Source organism: Bactrocera dorsalis, chromosome 4 (assembly GCF_023373825.1).
Source record: "Bactrocera dorsalis isolate Fly_Bdor chromosome 4, ASM2337382v1, whole genome shotgun sequence".
Classification (NCBI taxonomy): Eukaryota; Metazoa; Arthropoda; class Insecta; order Diptera; family Tephritidae; genus Bactrocera; species Bactrocera dorsalis.
In genome coordinates, this window is record NC_064306.1 from 41,553,973 (window position 1) to 41,575,768 (window position 21,796).

At 36.1% G+C, this 21,796-nt stretch overlaps 1 protein-coding gene across 7 annotated transcripts in view; it reads right to left on the bottom strand.

Annotated features, from left to right (window-relative positions):
• Positions 1 to 20,973, bottom strand: part of LOC105222406 (TSC22 domain family protein 1) — a 39,316-nt gene extending 18,343 nt beyond the window's left edge. For 3 of the 7 annotated variants that reach the window (XM_049455467.1, XM_049455465.1, XM_049455471.1), the window contains exons 1-7: positions 20,833 to 20,973; positions 15,454 to 16,777; positions 6,485 to 6,557; positions 5,541 to 5,581; positions 2,235 to 3,822; positions 1,447 to 1,709; positions 1,018 to 1,258 (exon numbers count right to left, since the gene is read on the bottom strand). In XM_049455467.1, the coding sequence (XP_049311424.1) occupies positions 1,018 to 1,258; positions 1,447 to 1,709; positions 2,235 to 3,822; positions 5,541 to 5,581; positions 6,485 to 6,557; positions 15,454 to 16,759 (3,512 nt within the window). In that variant the 5' untranslated portion in view covers positions 16,760 to 16,777; positions 20,833 to 20,973. The remainder of the gene's footprint in view (positions 1 to 1,017; positions 1,259 to 1,446; positions 1,710 to 2,234; positions 3,823 to 5,540; positions 5,582 to 6,484; positions 6,558 to 15,453; positions 16,778 to 20,832) is intronic. The other 4 variants (XM_049455468.1, XM_049455466.1, XM_049455470.1 and 1 more) reach the window with 3 other exon arrangements.
• Between the last annotated feature and the right edge of the window lie 823 nt (positions 20,974 to 21,796).

The window sequence follows — 21,796 nt, forward strand, 5'->3', positions numbered from 1 at the left end:
GAGTCCGTCGCTCTGCCGACTGTCCATCCGCCTGAATGACTGCTTGCTCACATAAGCGCACAGATTTGTATTGCAGCATTCGATTCGTAAAGCCTGCATTAAATTGGATTTCGATTGCCGTCGACGCGTTTAGTCTTCAGTTAAAGGTTTCTCCGGCCGCTCCAAACTTCACTCAAGACAAAGGCTGGTTCAGTTAATCATCGAACACATTAAAGAATTTGGCTTGCTTTAAAGTCGTAATGCTGGACGTGAGTGAGCTTTGCATTAACTGCCTTCATCATCGGTTAGCTCGTAAACTAGTTTTATGCGACACTGCGCTGCTCTGCCGTCACCAACTCTCACCATCACAGCAGCACCTGCCGGTCGCTTTGCGCTCGTGTACGTCCACTCGTTTGTTAGAGTAATTTCAATTTATTGCCACTCTGTCGTTTTGGGGCCACACATCTTTATAAATATTAAAATCTGTCAAAAAGGACACAATTTTCCAATGCTGCAGCCCCATACTCTGCAGTCGGCACACATTTTCATTAAGGTTCGACAACGTCACTACACACAATGGTCCTTTGTCAATGCGAAACACAAGTCTACTCAACTCAGCTCGTCTGATAAGTGTCATTATTGCATATTTTAATATTTTCCATAATATTCGTAGATATGACGGCACACGAATGTCCTGCCAAGCGCTCAAGACAAGGACATTTGCGCCGGTGTGCTCTTTTCATTATCGTAATAACGAGACTAGTGTCCTTTCCGGCGACTGTTGCCACTTGCGTCAGAAACACCACTCCTTCACACACACACAGGCGCTCAAAGGGGTTGGACAAACTATTTTTCAGTGGACAAAAATGTTGCATGCGCCACCATGAGTAACGGTGGTAACGGTATGTCAATACACATATGATGGTATAGGATACAACAAAAATGTTAGTAAAAAGGATGCTAAGCACACGAATATGCAAACGAACTCAAACGAAGTAGCAATAAAGTAGCTGTTAGTAGTAAAGTGATTTGACTTGCCATTCGACTAACCTATCCTTTGTCTTGTCGTGCTGCGGTATATGCTGTGGCGGCGGCATGGAGTAACACGACGCTGGACTGGGTGAGTAGCCGCCCGATACGGGTGTCGGATATCCGCCGGGACCGACAGCAGTCGCATAAGGATTGCTGCATTGATATGCGGCTGGACCGTAGCCATGATAGCCGGCTGGGGGATAATCAGATTGTACGACCATGCCATAGCCGGGATGTGGGGAGTAGCCTAATTTTGCAAAGAAGAAGAAAAAACACAGATTATTAAAGCGTAAGTAAGTAGCAAGCTGCAAGAAACTGAAATTATGGCTTTGGTAAACAGACACAAATCTTTAAACGTAAATCTTTGAACACAAATCTTTAAACTCAAGACTCAAATCAACTCAAATCCTTGAACTCTTCAACGCCTCCACTTACCACTTGGATCACGATAGCTGTCGATGTAATGCGAACCGCCGCTGTCCGGTGTCGATTCTCGACTATATGGACGCGGTCCGCCTATGTGTCCGACCAGCCCGAAACCGAGTGGTCTTGGTGGTCCGCTGAAATCGACCGGTTCCATTTGTGGTGAACGTGGCGCACCGTTAGCGCCGGTCGGTGGTACACCTGGTCCAAAGCCTTGCGGGTGCCCGACAACCAGACCGTCGGGATGTGTACCGTACTGTGGGCTCGTGATAATACTGTAAAGATTGAGAGAAAAACAAAGCATAGATAAATGAAAGTGTCGAATTTTTCGGTTTAATTTGAAAGGACTTGGCGGGGAGGGATGTGACTCTAAGGTTGAGTGGTATATGTGTGAAGTGTTAGGAACTATGGCGTGCTTGATAAAACTAAGTGTGCCTAGTAAAAGCAGTGGATATGTATGGTGTCTACAACTGGAGTCGTTTTAAGACTTGTTGACTCTATTAAGCAAGGTATGAAATAAAGTGGTTCAAGCAAAATTTTCAACATAGCCTAACAGGCCTCAGCCTTTCTTGAATAAATACCGCACAGAAGTAAAGTGTTACTATTTTTAAATTTCAGATTTCTTCAAGATTTCGAAGCTATTCTTCTTTAAAAGAAATAAATAAAATAAATCCCAACCAGTTCCGACCGTAATTCCGGTCTCACGAAAAGAATAAAATATTTTATTCCACAACAAGTTCTTGGCTGTCCAAGGCATTTTCCACCTTTTAAAAATGTATTAGTCCCCCCACTCCGCTTACCTGTGTGGCAGGCGTGTGACGCTCAGATCCAACGTTTGTCCCTGGGGACTTGGCACTTGAGGACTGGCGATGTTGGGGCTCGCACCAGGCTGTGGACTGCCAGCGCCCATGCGCTGACTGTACTGGTTGTGTGATGCTGGCGAGTTGAAACCGTGCGGACTGGACGAAGTCACCGAGGCGGAGGCTGATAAATCTACGACCGGAGCGCCAGGTGGTGACGGTGAACCGCTTTGCTTCGGTTGCTGTTGCTGTTGTTGCTGCTGCTGCTGTTGATTTTGATAAGCGGCTGCGGCGGCTGCTGCTTGCGCTGCTGCCATTTTTACCGACAAATTAATGGCGGAAAAACCTGGCGGTAAAGGACCCATACTTGGATCATAGTGATACATGGGGCGTGGATATATTGGACCACCATTGGCGAGTTCATCGTGTTCCGCTTTGGCCATTAACATTTGTTGTTCTTGCAAGTATTTCTGCTGCTGCACTTGCAAGTCGTCTGCGGACTGTGGCAGATAGTGATACATATTCGAGGGTGGTCCCTGACGCTGACCATTACAAATGGGATCGTAGCGTTCGAAAGCCGTCGGCATACCGGCTACACTGGATACGCCCGTGGCATCAGCATAGGCGGCTGCAGCGGCGGCCGATGAGAGCGATGTGGGTGGGTTGGTATCGTAGGCGCGTGCATTGGGCGACATCGCATTGGTGGGTGCACCATTGGCAGTGAGCATTTCCTGTCCATAAGCAGATGTGGGTGGTTTGCCGCCACCTAGACTGCCATCACCAACGCCGGCGCCAGCAACACCATTCCCCATATGTTGCGCATAGCGCATATGCTCGTAGTGATGTTGTGTATCGTCATGATGACCATCGGTGCGATAGGCATCGGCACCGTTCACGGAAGCACCATTGCCAGCGGACATCATTAGCGATGATGAGTCTTCGATGAATGGACCGCGTTGTTGATGCATTGTGTGCTGTTGTTGTTGTTGATGTGGATTATGTGGACTTTGTTGTTGCGCCTGCTGTTGATGTTGCTGCTGATGTGGGTCGGCCATTGTATGCGTTGGTGGCTGCTGTTGGGGTGGCTGCTGTTGTTGATGCTGTTGCTGCTGCTGCATGCTCACGTAGCCGGATGCTTGAAGTGTTCCGGTCGCACTTCGGACACCACTCAAGTGTGGCGCGTGCAAATTATCTGAGTTCGTTGTGGACACAGCGCCGGCATTGGGCGCATTACCGTTAGCCGAGCGGTCTGTTGGACCACCGCCGGTGCTGTCCGCATTGTTCATATATGGATGCATGGGACTTTTGTTGTATTCGGACTTGACGCTGGCGACCGGACTGAATTCCGATTTGATAATTGGCATTGCGTTGCTCGCCGCACTTGAGTTCGTCGTCGAGCTCGAGCTGTGGCTGAGTGTGTTGTGGCTGACGGAAGTATTACTATTGTTGTTGCTGCCGGTCGTGACGTGCCCACTATTGTTATTAATGCAGCTGATGTTGTTGTTGTTCAAGTATTGATTTGAGGCGATTTTTAACTTTTCCAAATGAGGCAACTCCTTCGGCTCGGACTTCAGCGTGTCTACGACAGCTGTGGGTGAGAAATGGAGAGTATAAGAGTGGGCGCTTTCGATTTTAACTTTGTGTGTGCAAAAAATTTGGAACATACAACAAAAAGTAATGAACAAACAAGGTCCAAATTGAAGCATTTTAAAAAACACGAGCTCGAAACTTCAAACTGAGGGGTAGAGATTTTTAAAATATTTACAAATGGAAAAAATGCCTCTCATAAAGGCGACAAACCTGCAACCTCACTGTGTAGCTCCTCTCGCAGGGGTTTCAAAGCATCTTTAGCCTCAAGTCTCTCACGAGCTGCATTAGATTTGCTATCTGTCGTGGTGTGACTAAGCGTAATAGTTCTCTTGCATAACACCGCGTGTTGCTCTCTTTTCGCGGCGCGTTTTACTGCCTTCGGACAACCGGATAGACTGCGATGTACACTTCGATGTGCCTGCACATGACCTCGTCCATTGCAACCTGGTGTGGGACACTTGAGAATTTGCTCATGTAAAGCCAATACTATACGTTTGTAGGCGTTTGGGAATACAAGCATAAGCCAAAGAGGGTGAGAGAGCGATTGGTGGGGAGTGAGAGAGAATGTTTGTATTAATTTTCTGGCAAATAATTTCTAGACTTATCACAACATCGTTCTACTACGAGTACGAGTACGTTTACGACTATGAGCATTTGGCATTCCATAGAGTTCAGAGTTAAAGTAATCGGCACTCAGGCGTTACCGAGCAGCCTTCGTCAGAGGCAGAGTTAAGGAAAGTGATAGTTGGCTAGTTAATAGTTGTTTAGGCGCTTCGTAGTAATAGGCATAGTCACAAAGAGAGTAAGAGAGCTACTGATGCTTGATCAATGCCGATAGCAGTTAGGCGAACATTATAATTAGTGAGTAGGAGAAGAGTTACAAACATTTATGTAGAGAGTTGCGTCAGAGGAGGCTGAGTATGTGAAAAGTGGGCACATTTACTAGATACCAGGTGCTGTGGTATATATTTATTTTCTTGTTTTTTTTAGGATAATTTTTTTACATTTTGATTGGCTAAATAATCTCTACCCCATTGAAAGTAGTTCCGTGTTTCAAAGATTAATATTAATTATATATTAAGAAAAAAACAAAAATATTGTGTAAAAAAAATTATTATTTGACATAATAAAAAATAATTTTGCCTAAATGAAGATGAATAATGATGTGCGTTGGAGAAAAGTGTGCTTTATGGATTACCAACTGGTTTCAATTGAAATAAAAACGAATAATTTTTACAAAGCGATCATAAAATATATAAAATAAAAAAACTAAATTAAAAAATATAGAAATATAAAACAAAAACATTAAAAAATATAGAAATATTAAAAAAATATAAAAAATATTTAAAGAAATTAAAAAAAATAGAATCATTAAAATTGAAAGTCTGCAAATTTGTTGAAACTGAATTTTAAAAATAAAATAAAAAATCATGTTAACAAAATATTTAAAAAAATTCTCATCAATAAAATAACTACTAAATTGTAGTAAAAAATTATGAAAAAAAATCACTTAATATTGACTTAGGCACTTTTTCCTTTTCAGCCTAGCTACAACTGCTCAATACAATACGCAGCACTCATTCCAAAACTAATACAAATTGCATGCATTAAAGAGAAATAATAATTAAAATAACAACACTCATACACACATGCAAAAATTAAATAACGGTACATTACAAACATACAATCTGTTAAAAAATATTGTTTTTAACTTACATTCCGAGGTGACTTTATCACGTTTTGGACAACCAGATAAGCTATAGAAGGAGTAAAATAAACGAAGGGTTATGTAGTTTTAAGTATAAAGCCAGCGTTGCAATTTCGGTTTAAATTCATACTGTAGAAATTGCTTTAGAATACTGATTTTCAAAACTATTAGATTTTTATTGACCTAAAAATAACGTAAAAATCTTTTTACAACAATTGGGACTTTTAAATTGTCATAAAGAGTTATGATTCAGCAGTTGACAGTTGACAATTGACAGCTGACAACTGAACTTTTGCTGAATACCATGCCTAATTTAAAAAAAAAAAAAAGTTTTTTTATAATTACTGCAACTTCTTGCTAAATATATGAAGATTATTTCAAAGTAAGGGTTACCATATTGCCAAAAAAAAATTTATATAATATACAAACATATATATTTTTTTTAATTTGTAAATAAATTGTAAATGTTTACTGAGTTAGTTAAACATATTACAAAGATAGAGTTGCCATCCTGCCAAAAAATAAACTTAAAAAAATATACCATTTTTTTTAAATATGTTTGTTGAATATGATCTTTAAGTACATATAAAAGTGTGTGTAGAGCTTAATTTTTAATTGCATATCCGGTAAATATTTTTTCAGTTTTCAATTCGGTAGTTGAAAATTTTTCTCAAACCGGTTTTTAGTTTTAACTTTTTTGATTAATTTTAATTTTTAGGGTTTATTTTTTTAACTTTTTTTATAAAGCTTACTATGTGGTATGAAAAATTCCAAAATTATTTTTAACTAATTTTATCGGCATTAAAATATAAAAAGTAATAATTTAAATATTAAGTCAATTATTTTTAAATACATAATTGGCAACCCTGTTCCATTATTTTTCAAAAATTGAGCAATTTCAACAGTGTGAACTCAGTATTGAAAAAAAAGTATTTGACATGCGTTTTTGTACCTGCGATGGTGTGAGTAAAGCCCCGTGATATGTCCTTGGCCGTTACAGCTTGGCGTGGGGCACTTGGTGCCATCTGCAACGAATTTGGGAGGAACGGTATAAAAACTAAAAGCAAAACTGACGCACGAAGGCACATAGAAGAGCACAAGAAATGACAACCTCATAAATAATTAACAAAATACATAATTCAGAAATAATTCTCAGAAAGTCTTAAAGCGAAAATTCAGATAAAATAAAAAAAATAATAATAATAATAACAAAAAAATAACAAAGAAAAAAATAATAAAATAAAGTGCAATAAACACGCGTTGGCAACTTTATTAAATATTCTTCATGCCGACTTTGAAAAGTAACAGAAATATGCGCTGGATCTTCAAAATTTTATGAGCAATCAAAAGCAATGAAATGTAGCAATGTTTGAGTTTTGAATGGTTTGCCGGATATACATATATACATATGTATGTATATATATAATTATAAATCATATTATGAATATGCGTGTATCGTTGCTTGTACATGTGTGCGTGTTAATTTACCCAGCGCTGTCAGTCAGTCGCTAATTTTTGCTTTTTAATTAATTAAAACTAAGCAAATGCAGACTTGACAAGCGAAGCGGCGCGAGTAGATCACAGCTAGTAACACACACACAAACGCAACGGCAGATATGTGGAAACACACATATACACATACATCTGCACATTCTTAAGAACACTTGCCGTCGCAAGAGAGCATACTCGAAGCGCTTTTTTTCCTAAATAATAAATTAAAATTTGATGGAAAACAGCTTTGCATTATTTACACGCACACAAGTAAACACACACAAATATACAAAATAACAAATTTACAAAATAATTTAATAGCGGTAGTGGCGGCATATAAGCAAAGAACAACAACAAAAAAGAGTCTGTCTGAGACGTGCTTACATTCGCTAATTTCATACAGGTTTTGCTTTCTACGTATGAATGTGTGTTTGTGCATGTGTCTTTGTGTGGGGTGAGAAAGGGTGACATTCTCCACAATGTGCTGCGAGTGTGAGGTTGAAAAAAGTTTGTGGAAAATGTTTAGAAAATATTTGTGTCTATTACGTGTGAGGTTAAAGAACACGGCATAATATTCAGATCACATGTACAAGTACATGTACACATATATATGCTTGCTGCCAGCAGACAACGCATGGTTGACTGCCAGCATATTACTTCGAGTATGTGTTGTGTGTTGGTATATGTGCGCTAGAAGTACCTGAGATGCTGCTGCAAATGCTTAACTAATTAGAATTTAATGAAAATAAGCAAATATGACAGCGGCAGTAGACTTGGGGGGAGAATTTAGAGTTGATATACTACACATATATGTCTATACATATATACATACATACAATATGTACAAAGTTGGAGCTATAAACGCTAGTTTTTTACGCAAGCGAGCAATTTTGAGTTTTTAAAAACTGTCGTTGAAAAATTGTGCGCAAAATATAGCTAAATGCAAGAGTTGAGCATTATTGATTTAAAATTTTCAGAGCATGCAGCGTTAGTTAATGCAGAAAATACCTTCTAGAAGTTTTTATCATTTGCAGAAAAAAATTTAAAGGATGTTTTCTAGTTTCAAATACTGAAAGTGCTCAAGTTAGCTGAAATTTTAACTGGAAGCAAGACGATTGATAAAGCAGCATAGTTATTAATAGATTTTACCAGTTATTGTTTCAGTCGGAGAGATAACTTTTTCTCGTATTATATAAATTAAAACTTATATTTATTACATATGTTTTTAGAAATGCAGAAAGGAACAATTTCTTTTAATATTTTAGTAAAATTTATTATTATAACGCGGACAATTTTCGGCTCAGATTTTTAATACTCATTTTTTGCCCAAATATATTTAAAAGTAGTTTTTGTATAATGAATTTAACCGTGACAAAGATAAAAAAATCTTCAAGTATTCCCTTCTGTTTCTTAAGAATAAAAATGTTGTAGAAATCAAAAAGATAGGAAAATTTAGTATGACAAAGTATAGCCGCATTATTTAAATAGTTTGGAACGATACTTCAACATAAAATAGGTGAAAACACACAAATTAAATAAAGATTAAGTAGTGATAAAATATTAATAAAATATTTTGTGAAAGCCAGTTTTTAGAAAAAACTAGAGAAAAATTAAATTCTAATTTTTGAAGAAAAAAATATTAAATATCTTTTAAGAAAAATAACAAATTTGTTTTGTACAAAAAAAATATTGAATACTAAAACAAAAAATATTTATAAATATTCTAATTTCAAATATACAACAAATAGTGAAGAAATTTAATGAATTAAACATTATAATAAAAAAATTTATTAAAAAAAAAAATAAAACAAAACATAACTAGTTTAAAAGACATCTACTTTGTTTTCAAAAATATTTTTAATATTTTTCCAGAAAATGATTAAAATTAAAAAAAAACTGTTTAAAAAAAGTTTACTTTGTTTTCGAAAAACTTTCTTACAAAAAATATGAAATTAAAAGAAAAAAAGGCAATTATGTACTTCAATTTCGAAAGTTTCCAAGTTTTGAGCAGCACAACAATCACACAAATTGTTTTAACTAAATAACACTTTTATTGGTACAAAAAACGTTAAAATATTTTTTAAGAAAAAAAACATATTTTTTCAGAAAAACAGTCTACATATTTTAATTTCAGTTACATAATAAATAGTGAAAAAACATATTTTTAGCAATTTTTTTATAGAAAATGTAGTATATGTGCATTAGAATGGGCCAAAAGAAACGAGCCTTGCCCCATAATTTTTTATTTTTTTCTTACAATCAGATAGAAATATTCAAATCTTGCTTCCATCTAATTGAAAACATATTTCATATTACAGGTTTTGTAGGAAATTGAATGCTCTACCAAAAAGTTGCGAACGATTTTTTCGTGAACTTAACCGCTTAAAAGATATGAACAGTTGAAACTTGATAAATTCAAGGAAAAATTTGTTCTTATGATTTTTGTAAGTCAATGAGAAAAAATCGTTTTTTAAAAGAAAAAAACTATAAAAAAGCAATAATAAATTGAAAATAATAATTTGTAGTCTAAATCACATATCTTTGCATAAAAAACTTTTCCAAAAGGATTTAGTACAACTTTGAAAAAAAAGAACTTCGCTTTATCCCCAGTAATATCTGCAAGTTATAATCCTTTTAAAATAATATATATTCGATGAGATGAACTTAAAAAGTTTTTGCATACCAAATTTTAAAATGTGACATATGAGCATATTTGTACATCATGGCTTAAATCGTCTTAGCTACTTTACCACCTACACACGCATATGCCACCTCACTACAGAAAATTTCGCTTAAAATGTCAATCAAATAGATATTTTCTCTTTTAATTTATGCTTAACATGCACAACAAAACAAAAATAATACGGGAGCATAAATATGCTATTAGCTGAAGGCAACACAGAAATTACTCATACGACGTGACGCACCGCCGTAGAAAAGCCGCGGCATTGAATTTCATAAACTAGGCAGAGGAAAGCTGAGCCTAATAAGCATTGCCGGCAGCTATGCTTGTACAGCCTCAACTAATGACTTATTATTTTCATAACGTGCAGTGATGTGGGTGCTATCTACACACATATGTATACATATATGTATTTGCATGGTGGATAAACAAAATCGGAGTAGAAATTATTGACGCATGCCTTGCTGTGGCAGCGAGTGCAAAACTATTTAAAAAGTCATTCAAATTATGGCAACGAAAAAGCTAAAGTAACACCAAATACACACGAGCGCACTTTTACACACATATGTGCACACACACACAGGGAATGTAGCGAAATTCATATACATGAGAAATTACTTTGAAAATCTACTTCCGCAATTAGTTGCTGTTTCTGGTGTTTTTGCCATTGCTTATGGCGTTGTTCTTGTTGTTGTAGTGCTTAATGTAGCTAGCTTAAGGCTTAATGGCAGCTAAACATTCATGCCTGATAGCATTAATGCCGACATAATGACAAAATAAATATGCGAAAGTGGTTTTTAGTGCGACGTGCCACACACACATACTCCCTCCATCTGCCACAACAAGTACTCGCAGCACAATAATAACAAAAAACACGCTTCATAATAATAATTTCTAAAGCGTCTGCTACTCTCATCCTGAGCTGCTGCCGTCGGTTTTTGGTAAAAAGATGAATTTTCTAAATTGTAATAGGCACACCAGCTCACACACGTGGTGGCGTATTTGTAAAACGCACGTACGTGTCTAATGTGCACTAATGACGCCTCCGTCGCGCTGCCTGTCTTAGCTGCGGTGGAATAAAGGGTTCGCCCAACAACTTTCTTGCGCTTTGCTACAACTAAACACCGGTTGAGTGCTGAACAATGGCATTAGTAGTCAAGTGATTTGCCTCGTGCGTTATTGGTGTAAGTGTGTGTAAGGCGAAAGGTGCGGTGTCGGCTTAAATGCCAACAAAATGCGCAAATAATAACAATTCTTATGATTGTGATAACAATTTCTATTATTACAGCACTTGGGTGCGTGCATGTGAGTGTGTGCGTACTTTATATCTCATTCTTCTTATTCTTATAGTATGCACTTGTAATGCTTCTGATGTGAGTGTCTTTGGTTTGTTTTAAAGGAAGTAAAGGTGGCAAGCTGAGTTTTGTATTGAGTAATCAAGTTAAAGTAGCTGATGTGTGGAATAGAAATTGTATTTTAAAAAGCTTCTAAGGACTGTGTACTTAAATTTCGTTTTCAGCAGAAGCAAAAAATGGAAAACATTATTAAAATTTAACAAAAAACAAAATATTAATAATAAATTGTTTAATAATTTAACAAAACTACACTCTTCCATACCGAAAAAAAAAAAAATTCTTCATTAATGTTAGCAGAAACTGATAACATACTCATCATCCTCGAATTTTTTTCTTAAATAGTCGTAAGGAAACCTATACGAATGTTGTATAGCGAAATTGAAAGAATGAATAAAGACCACCCGATACAAAAATCAACCGTGTATCCTAAAAATAAGTAAAAAAAAAACGTTAACAAGAAAATCCTTAGCGTCGATTGAACCGAAGCTGTAATACGCTCCACATATACAAAAAAAAACTCCTTACAGAACTTGATTGATTGTTTGGTGCTATATACTATAGCCATTCGATCTGAACTATATCTTCAAAGATTGGTCTACTGGCCCACACTATAATCTATGCAAAATCGATTGAAGTTATTACGTCAAATGATGCTGATCGTTCGGTTTGTATGGTGATCCGATCTGCATAATTTCTTTCAAGATTGTAGCAATATTTTGGACAATTAGCCATATCAAAAGAAGAAGAAGATACCTCTTCAAATAAAAAAAAGTTTCCCATACATGGACTTGATTCTAACGGGTGATTTTTTTGAGGTTAGGATTTTCATGCATTAGTATTTGACAGATCACGTGGGATTTCAGACATGGTGTCAAAGAGAAAGATGCTCAGTATGCTTTGACATTTCATCATGAATAGACTTACTAACGAGCAACGCTTGCAAACATTTTAATTTTATAACAAAAATCAGTGTTCGGTTTTTTTTTTTTTTTCGGACAAATTTTGTTCAGCGATGAGGCTCATTTCTGGTTGAATGGCTACGTAAATAAGCAAAATTGCCGCATTTGGGGTGAAGAGCAACCAGAAGCCGTTCAAGAACTGCCCATGCATCCCGAAAAATGCACTGTTTGGTGTGGTTTGTACGCTGGTGGAATCATTGGACCGTATTTTTTCAAAGATGCTGTTGGACGCAACGTTACGGTGAATGGCGATCGCTATCGTTCGATGCTAACAAACTTTTTGTTTGCCAAAAATGGAAGAACTGAACTTGGTTGACATGTGGTTTCAACAAGATGGCGCTACATGCCACACAGCTCGCGATTCTATGGCCATTTTGAGGGAAAACTTCGGACAACAATTCATCTCAAGAAATGGAACCGTAAGTTGGCCACCAAGATCATGCGATTTAACGCCTTTAGACTATTTTTTGTGGGGCTACGTCAAGTCTAAAGTCTACAGAAATAAGCCAGCAACTATTCCAGCTTTGGAAGACAACATTTCCGAAGAAATTCGGGCTATTCCGGCCGAAATGCTCGAAAAAAGTTGCCCAAAATTGGACTTTCCGAATGGACCACCTAAGACGCAGCCGCGGTCAACATTTAAATGAAATTATCTTCAAAAAGTAAATGTCATGAACCAATCTAACGTTTCAAATAAAGAACCGATGAGATTTTGCAAATTTTATGCGTTTTTTTTTTAAAAAAAGTTATCAAGCTCTTAAAAAAATCACCCTTTAATAGGTCCGCTAACGGCGGTTCCGACAAATGGGCAACGTTTAATGTTTCATTTAGTTACTGACGTGCTGGCCTTCTGTAGCGACGTGTGTAAGATTTCAGCTCGAATTTCAAAACCTGAGGGACTAGTTCGCTTATATACTGACAGACGGACGGACATGGCTACTAAATCGACTGCGCTCGTCATGTTTATTATTTATGTATTACACACTTTAAGGTAAACTTAAATATACTTTGTTTTTAAAACAAAAATATATTGAAAAAAGTAAAGAAAGATAATTGTAAAAATTCACGAATAAAAATCACTTTTGAAGTCTTTTACAAAACAAAAGAAAAACGAATAAATTTAACCAAAGTTTCAAAAAAATTTAATTTGTAATCAAATTTCGTGTTCGAAATTGGTGCGAATGTTGGAAAAGGCTTACGGTGTTTCAGTATTGTCAAAAACACAAGCCTACGTAGGGTTAACATATTCCCTGATTTTGACCTTCGGTACTGATTCCCTGATTTTCGTGGAAAATGCACTGAGCCCCTGGTTTCTTCCTGAGGCGGCGAATTTCTTAATTATTATTATTTTTTTGAGCGAGTGCGTGCAAAAAAGTGAGCATCACAGCGTTTTAGTCCACTTGGGTGTTTTGAATTTGCGCGCCACGCGTAGGATGCATTTACATGAATCATATCATTTATGGTTGCGTTCCAAAACTTGACCGAGTTCAATTCGCACAGGTTTTTTTCTGTATAAAATTCCGGCATATGCAACGGGATTGACTTTGACTGAGACCGACTGAGACCGATATGGTAACCCTAAGCCTACGAGTAGTGCAAAGCCTTCAAACACGGTCGAGAGATTGTTGAAAACATGCCTCGGTTTGGACGACCTTCAAATGAGAACAATACTAAAAAAATTAAGAATATGGTACTTGAAAATCATCGGCAAGTGTTAGAGATGTGACAAGAGAGCCCGTCATCTTTCGCGAGTCCGTTCGAAGGATTTTGATGGATAATTTGGATATGAAAAGCGTTCTTGCTCGACCCTATAAATTAGAACTTTTTTCAATCAGGTCTCTTTGGACAAGCTTGATCGTTCGAATTCCGATTCCATATTCATGGCTAGCATTATAACTGTCGATGAGGTGTTTTACATGCAAACAAGTCAACAATCATCGGAATGGAGAGAAAAATACGAGCCGAAACCAAAAAAAAATCACGCTAAAGCGGTTCAAAAATTAAGGACGCTCATTGTTTTTTTTTGATGTCTGTGCTTTGATTCGTCATGTTTCGTATTGAGGCGTGAAAACATCCGTCGAAAACGGTCGGAATAGTGGAAGAACAATCCCAAACGTTGGCATAAGTGTATTACATTTGGTGGTGATTACTGTGAAGGCGACTAAATCAATATTGATGAAAAATTAAATATTTTGCGTTTTGTTTACAATTCAAAAAGCGCATATTTCCCCACAAGGTTTTCTTAACGTGGCATTTATTAATTCAATTTAAATTAAAGAAATAAAATTTCATTCAACAATGTAATAAATATGCTATACGCCGCAGGATTTCTGATTTAACAAAAGTTTTTTGGAGTGCTGTTAGTTTTATTTGGGAAAATGTTGCCTACATTTAGGACAAGACAAAAAGTCGTTAAAAAGGTGCTGATTGGTAATGATAGATACTTAGAGGTTGTTGTCGAGAATATTTTAGATTTGGAATTTTTAATATTGTTTGAATTAATGTCAATATTACTTAACCCGAAGTGGGTACTAACAAAATTTTATGGATTTGAGAAGCAAATAATCACAGCTTTTTAGTTACTGAAGGGCGTACGAATTTTCGGTAGAAGGTTGGCAACACTGCTTTTTTAATTTCAAAATTTATTCTAAAAAATTTTCTACTCGGACTTCAAATAATGTGGAAAATTGTACATATATCACAAACAAAAAAACTGACTGACTCATTGATCAGTCAATATATAATTTATGAAAAAAGGACAAATTAGTTATGCAAACTGTATTCCTTGAATTGAACAAAACTGTTCCAAGCAAACGACGGATTCAAACCAATATTAAAAGTTAAATGCTGGTCTTGCATTGAACTTAAAAATAAAGAAAAAAACAAATATTATCAAACTAAAAAATCAAAAATAAAAAGTATTTTATCAAACTCCTTGGCTCCGTGAATCGGTACCTCTTGGCCTGGAAAAAAATTAACTGTAAATATATTATATACGAGTATACACATATGAAAACTGCTGAAAAAAGAATACCTCGAGGGAGTGATAATACTAGCTAAGAAACAGGGAGTACTGTAAATGCACTTTTGGTACGCTAAGCTATTTCTCTCAGTGTATGTATGTGCCTGACTAATGTTAGTGTTTGTTTCGGGTGTGCACAGTGATTACGAATTGGTGATGGTTTGGAGTTTAAACTCAATGCAACAAGAAGTTAAGCACAAGTATACGCCGATTCAATGCACAAAAATCATACAGGAAAAACATAACCTCAAATGAAATCATAAAGAGATATTGAAAACCGAATTATCAATATAAGGAAAATGACTTCAATTGGAACGAAAATTGCATACAACAACAATAAGTAGTAATAAAATATTAATATTTTGCATAAAAAGAGTGCAGCTGCGCGCGGCACACTGCGGAACTACTTACCGCCACGATTGATGCTGCCCGGCGAGTAGGTCGGTTGTGGTACGCTAACCGTCGCGCCAACACCGCCGTTACTATTGTTACTGCCCACAGCTGTGACCGTCGTTACCACGCCCTCGCGCGCTATATCCTGCATCACCGATGCCGCACGACTGCCCACACCGGCTGGTTGCAGTATGGTGTAGTGCTTGGTATCGGCCGCTGTTGCTGGACCACCAGTTGAGGCGGCGCCCACTACGCCTGGCGTGCCAAGCGCTTCGTTATGCTTATGCAGCTCCACGCCGTTCGCCAGCGCGGGCTTGAGCTCTGTGATTTTGCTATCTGCGGCGCCGATTTGCGAGGCGATATCGAAACCGTTGGCATGGCCGGGCGTTGTCGGCGTAGGACGCGCAGGCGGCAGCATGGACATTGTGTTGGAGTCGGCCAGCGCATGTGGCTGATAGCTTAGGTATGCAGCCGAAGAGTCATTCATGTTGGTGTAGATGGGGTAGTGTGGCGGTGGTGGTGGTGGCAGCGAGGACGCCACTGATGTCATAGCTGTTGCGCCCGGCGGATAGGGTATGAGACCGTTGCGTTTGATATCATGTGGCGGCTTAAAGGCGGACGCTTGCGAGAAGGCTGTGGTACGTTTACGCTCGTCCAACGTTGTATGTTCGGCATGCTGTGAATTGATACGCGCCTGATCGTTTTCCTTTTGTCTGTGGAAACGTAAGAGATCAGTTTGAAAATAAGTTTCTTTGTCGGTTGGTAGCGTTTGTGTGCCATACTTTTGTTTCTCTTCGAAGAGATTCTGAAATGGTGGCGGATTCTCGTCCTGATCCTGCAGACGGTACAGATTGTTGCGCGCCTCCGGTGGCCAACTGCCCGAGAGGCTTTTGAGTGCCGCTTGTGTCTCACGTATGAGCGTCTCGTCGTCCTGGTCGTCGGCGGTCGTTTTTGTCGGTGTGGTTGTACTGACCACCGCTGCTGGTGTCCTGTCTGGTGAATGCAAGGTGGTGCTTGTGATATTGTTGTTACTGTTATGCACTGAGTTTTGCAGCATAGCAATGTCGTGCGGCGTTGTGTTTGTTTTATTCATGTTGTTGCTGTTAATGTTGCTGCTAACAGCGCGCTTCTTCTGTGGCAGCGTTGGCAATTTGTCATCGCTTTTGTTGTTGTTATTATTATTATTGGCCGTTTCATCATCGCGGCTGGCGCGTTTTTTACGCTTCACCGCCGTTTCGTGCTCCTCGGTTTTATTGTTGTTGTTGTTATTATTGTTTTCAGCCAAAGCGGTCTCCTTGGTGAGCGGTCGTTTGGACAATGCCATGACGAAATCGGTACGAATCTAAATACATTTTCGTGTTAAAATTGAATATTTCGACATATTTTGGTATAATTATGTAACATTTAGTATATGCTGTTCTTAAAAAAGAAGCTAAATTATTGTGGAAAAATATTCTGTGCGGTTATAATAATGTCAGACTATAATTAGAAATAGTCAGTGTAGCTTTTGGAACTATTTAAATAATCCGGTTAATAAGGAAATCATTAAAAAATTTAATCGAAATCACATAACTCAAAATAAGCAATTTTTCATTAAAGTTCCTGAAATAGTATGTACGATACAATCATATGTATATTGGATTTATTCTATACACTTTATATATATGATTATTCTATGAAAAGCATATGCAATTTATTTTTTTAAGTTGAGACCTTAATTAAAAAAATTAAATATATTATGAACTTGTATTACTATTATCTTTAACATAAAAATATCTGCCCAATAATATTATATACATAAGTAAGATTTTTGGTTTATTAAGTTCCATGAAAAACGGAAAGAAAACTGCGTTGTTTAAACTAACTTAGTTAATTCCATTAAAATTCTATGAAAAGCCAAATCTTAAACTGGAAAAATATATTGAAATATATGATATGGTGAATGCTATACAGAATTAAATGTTTTCTGGTATGAAAAATATTGTTATAAACAAGTAAGAAAGGGCTAATTTTGGGTGAAAATGTAAATTTTACACTTTCGGAAGGATCAAAGCCGAGGAAATACTCGCAGACAACATTAATTATTTGCCAAAAAGACAACCTGAACAACGTTTACAAATCGTTCAACTTCACTAACGAAAATTCACGTTTCGTGAATAATGTATTTCTTGCGCTTCGCTCAACGTAATCGGCCTACTGAGCATACTATTCGCAACATCATCAACCATCTTAAGACGCAGTGAAGAAAATATAGCAGCCGTAGCTGAGGGTGTACACGAAGACCGTCGACGAGATCTTAAATTGAAATCATACAAAATACAACGTGTACAAGAACTGAAGCTGCTCGATCTTCTCAAGCGACATCGCTTCGCTCTATGAGCTCTTGAAAAGTTCCAACCTCTTCGAGCCAAATTTTTCTCAGCGATGAGGCCCATTTCTGGCCCAATGGATATGAGTACAAACAAAATTGCCGCCTGTTGAACAAAGAGCAACCTGAGGAGATTCAAGAGCTGCCATTTCATTCTGGGAAAATCTTCAAAGAGTGATGATTTCGAATGATAATCAACATTCCCTATTGAATTTGAAGTTTATGTGTTTTTTTGAGGAAAAAATCAACCATAAGGGGTATAGACTGTATTAATTCGTATTCAGCCCCTTACCAAATTATGTGTATGAAAACATTGAAATATCACACATATTGTCCAAATTAGGCACATCTTTTTTTCCAAGTACAATGATGACTGGAACATTCGTTGGCATAAGTGTATTGCAGCGGAAGGGAATTACCTTTTAATTTGATCACAGTAGTATATTCATCTTTGGAATGATTATACAGCGAATGATATTTAAACTTATTCCCGTGTATCAAATTCAATGACAGTCAAATCCAAATAATATACGATATGCTCTCATGAACAGCCATTTTTAAATAAAAACAAGAAAAAACGTTAACTTCGGTGCATTTCTTTTAGTAACTATGTATTCAGTTTGTATGGAAGCATATAAGTAATCCCGTCTGAACAATTTCTTCGGATATTACATTGTTGCTTTAAAAAATAATCTATACCAAATTTCGTGAATATATCTTGTCAAATGTCAAAGTTTTCCATACAAGAACTTGATTCCGATCGTTCAGTTTATATGGCAGCTATATGTTATAGTGGTCCGATATCGGCAGTTCCGACAAAGTAGATTCTTGAAGAGAGAATGACGTTTGCAAAATTTCAAAACGATATCTTAAAAACTGAGGGACTAGTTCGTATATAATACAGACGGACGGACGGGACGGACAGACAGACGGACATGGCTATATCAACTCAGCTCGACATACTGATCATTTACGTACAGTATATACATACTTTATAGGGTGTCCGACGCTTCCTTCTGGGTGTTACAATCTTCGTGACAAACTTAATAAACCCTGTTTAGGGTATAAAATATTGTAATATATTATATGTGGTGCGATGATTTCCTATAGTATGGGAGAAGCCATACCTGTATATATTTCATAATACTAGTATCTTACAACAGATATAAAGTGAAAAGCGAAAGGTTAAACTTATTGAAGAGGGATTGAAAGAAAAAAAAATTGAAGCCAAAATGCCAACTGTTGTCGTTATGGGCAAGATCTGAGGCGAAATATTTTAAGGAGCTTTTTCCAAATTTCATATTTTAAAATTTTGTATAGTCATTTTTTGCGCTATTTATTGTTTTTCCTAGTTCCTTCTATTTGTTTTCTTGGGTACACTGATTTTCTGGATGCGCTTCTAAAGCAGAATATTTCGAATTTATAGACTTATATATTTCATTGTTATCAATTTTATTTAAAAATTTGGAAAATATATAGAATAATCCATGAAAGTTTTATCACATTTATTTCTTTATATTTATTTACTTCCACAAATTATTATTTATCCAATTTTTATGAAGAATAAGAAGAAAATAGTAAACTTGGATTCTGCTTCTAAAGCCATTGGATGAATATTTTCGTAAATATATTAAAATTTTCGTTAAGGGTTACATACAATTAGAATTGTCAAAATATCGAGTTTTTTTAATTTTATAATACGCACATTTCATATCGTTCCGGTGAATATTTTCGAAGTTACCCCAAATTTGAAAAGGCGCGCTGTAAAAGGAAGTACAAGGACAAACTTTGAACGCGTTTTTTCTCAAAAAGATGTATTCAAAGTCGGTGACTAACATTACTCGAAAACGGCTATACCGATTAGTTTCAAATTTTAACACGAGCTTCTTAAACATGTTTTTTTTAGTAATTATTCGAAGATTTTTCTTACCGATATTTTTTTTTTTGAGAAACCACCATTTTGTCAACAAATTTTATTTTGGTTATTCTTTCGGTTTGCTTTACTAGATTTAATATTACTCTAACGAAATCTGTTCAGTTTTATAATTTCAGAGGATCCGGTTCAGAGATACAGTGGTCACTCCAAAACGTACTTTTTGAGAGCAGCTCCCGGAGATCGGCTGTAGTTACTTTCCTAACAAATATTTTTTAAATATTTTTATTTACTATTACAGGTCTTAAAGTATAGTTAAGAAATACCATAATATGTCTACTAATTTTTGGTTCAATAAATTTAAAAGTTTTCTACGAAAAAGTTCTGGAAAATTTACTTCCTTCTAACTGCAGTTTAATTGCCACTTTCAATGCCTTAAAGTATTTCGAGAACGTAGGCAATACTTTCCTCTATATTTTTGTAAAAGTAAGTAAGTTTCAGTGGCTAAATTTTAACTATGTTTTTGAACTCAAATATCCAAAAGCGTCTTAAGTCTTCGCTTAAGCCGCTCGTATAATTTCAATAAGGGAAAAATTTAAGTTTCAAAAATTTGTAGTACTGCCAAAGTAAGTTTATCACTGTGGATATGATCAAGTCGTAACGACACTGTGTCATTCACACCATCGACGAACTATCAAATCACATAAAACTCAACATATTGCTTACAAAGCTGTGAAGTAACTGTAAAGGGATTATCTAAAATATTTTAAGCAACACTATAGTTTGTTTGTAGAAATATTTTTTATAAATATCTGAGAAATTTTTATTTAAATATTTTTTTTGTAAATATCTGAACGTTCAAAAATTTTGTGCTAAATAAATAAAGGTGTGTTTAAACAACTAAAACTGTATATGCGATATGCAAAATATTTTCGAAATTGCTTTTTTCAAACACAAACAAATTTTAAAATTTATGTAGAAATTAGATATATATATTTTTGATTCTTGTTGCATTGAATTTTCAAGCATCAGCTGGGATTGCTTTAAATTTTTTGATATTTGCGTTGTATTAAAGGCTGGTGAGCAATAAGAGGATTGGAAAAGTATGTAAAAATATGCAAGTTTGCTTGCCTTAATAAAATTCAAGTTGCTTTACCTAATGCCGTTTAGTGTTGGAATGCGCTGCGTAGCGAAAATTTTGTGGTGTTAAAATGTGTTGTGGGATCACATGAACAGCATTTTTGAAAATTGTTTTTGAATATTTTTGGAATATTTTTCAATATTTTTAAAATTTTTTAATATTTTTGAAAATTTGTTTAAATATTTTTGATAATTTTTGAAATTTTTTTAATATTTTTGAAAATTTGTTTAAATATTTTTGATATTTTTTAATATCTTTGAAAATTTTTGGATTTTTTTTGAGTATTTTTGAATTTTTTTGAAATATTATTGAAATTGTTTAATATTTTTGGAAATTTTTTTTTTGGTTTTTATTGAAAATTTTTATTATTTTCGAAAATTTTCTCGTTTTATTTGTTGCTAGTTTTACTTTCAAAATATTTTTGTTAAACAATTTACACTTTTAGGCGCACACTATTTTAAGTAAAATATTTTTTGATTTTCAACACTATCGTTTGCACCAGCGTTTTGTTTGAAAACTATGCCGCCACCAACTTTACGCACAATAACGGTGAAAACAACGGAAAAGGCTGGCAAACTCGGAGCACAAACTTTGTTTGGTTGAACTTTAAAAAGTTGGCTGCAAAGTTTTCCAAGTATACGGAGTGCAAGACTCACGTCGATGCGGTCGAAACTTTGCCCAAACTCGCCAAACGACCGAACGGAAAGTTTTTCGCGCCGCAATGCAAAATTACGCGCTCCGCTTTTCACTTTTTAATCAACTTTTTTTCGCCGGCTTTCGCGACGCTTATCATTGAACTACTTTGCCGCCGAACAATTATATGCGCGTAACGGTTTTTAGTGCCTACTTCCGGTTCGAATGCCAACGCACAGGCACACGCATACCAATGCACAGCTGGCTGGCTGCGAAATTTTTTATTTTTCGCGAATTTATACCACACGCGACTTTGAGGTCACCAAAGTTTTTATGATAATATCGG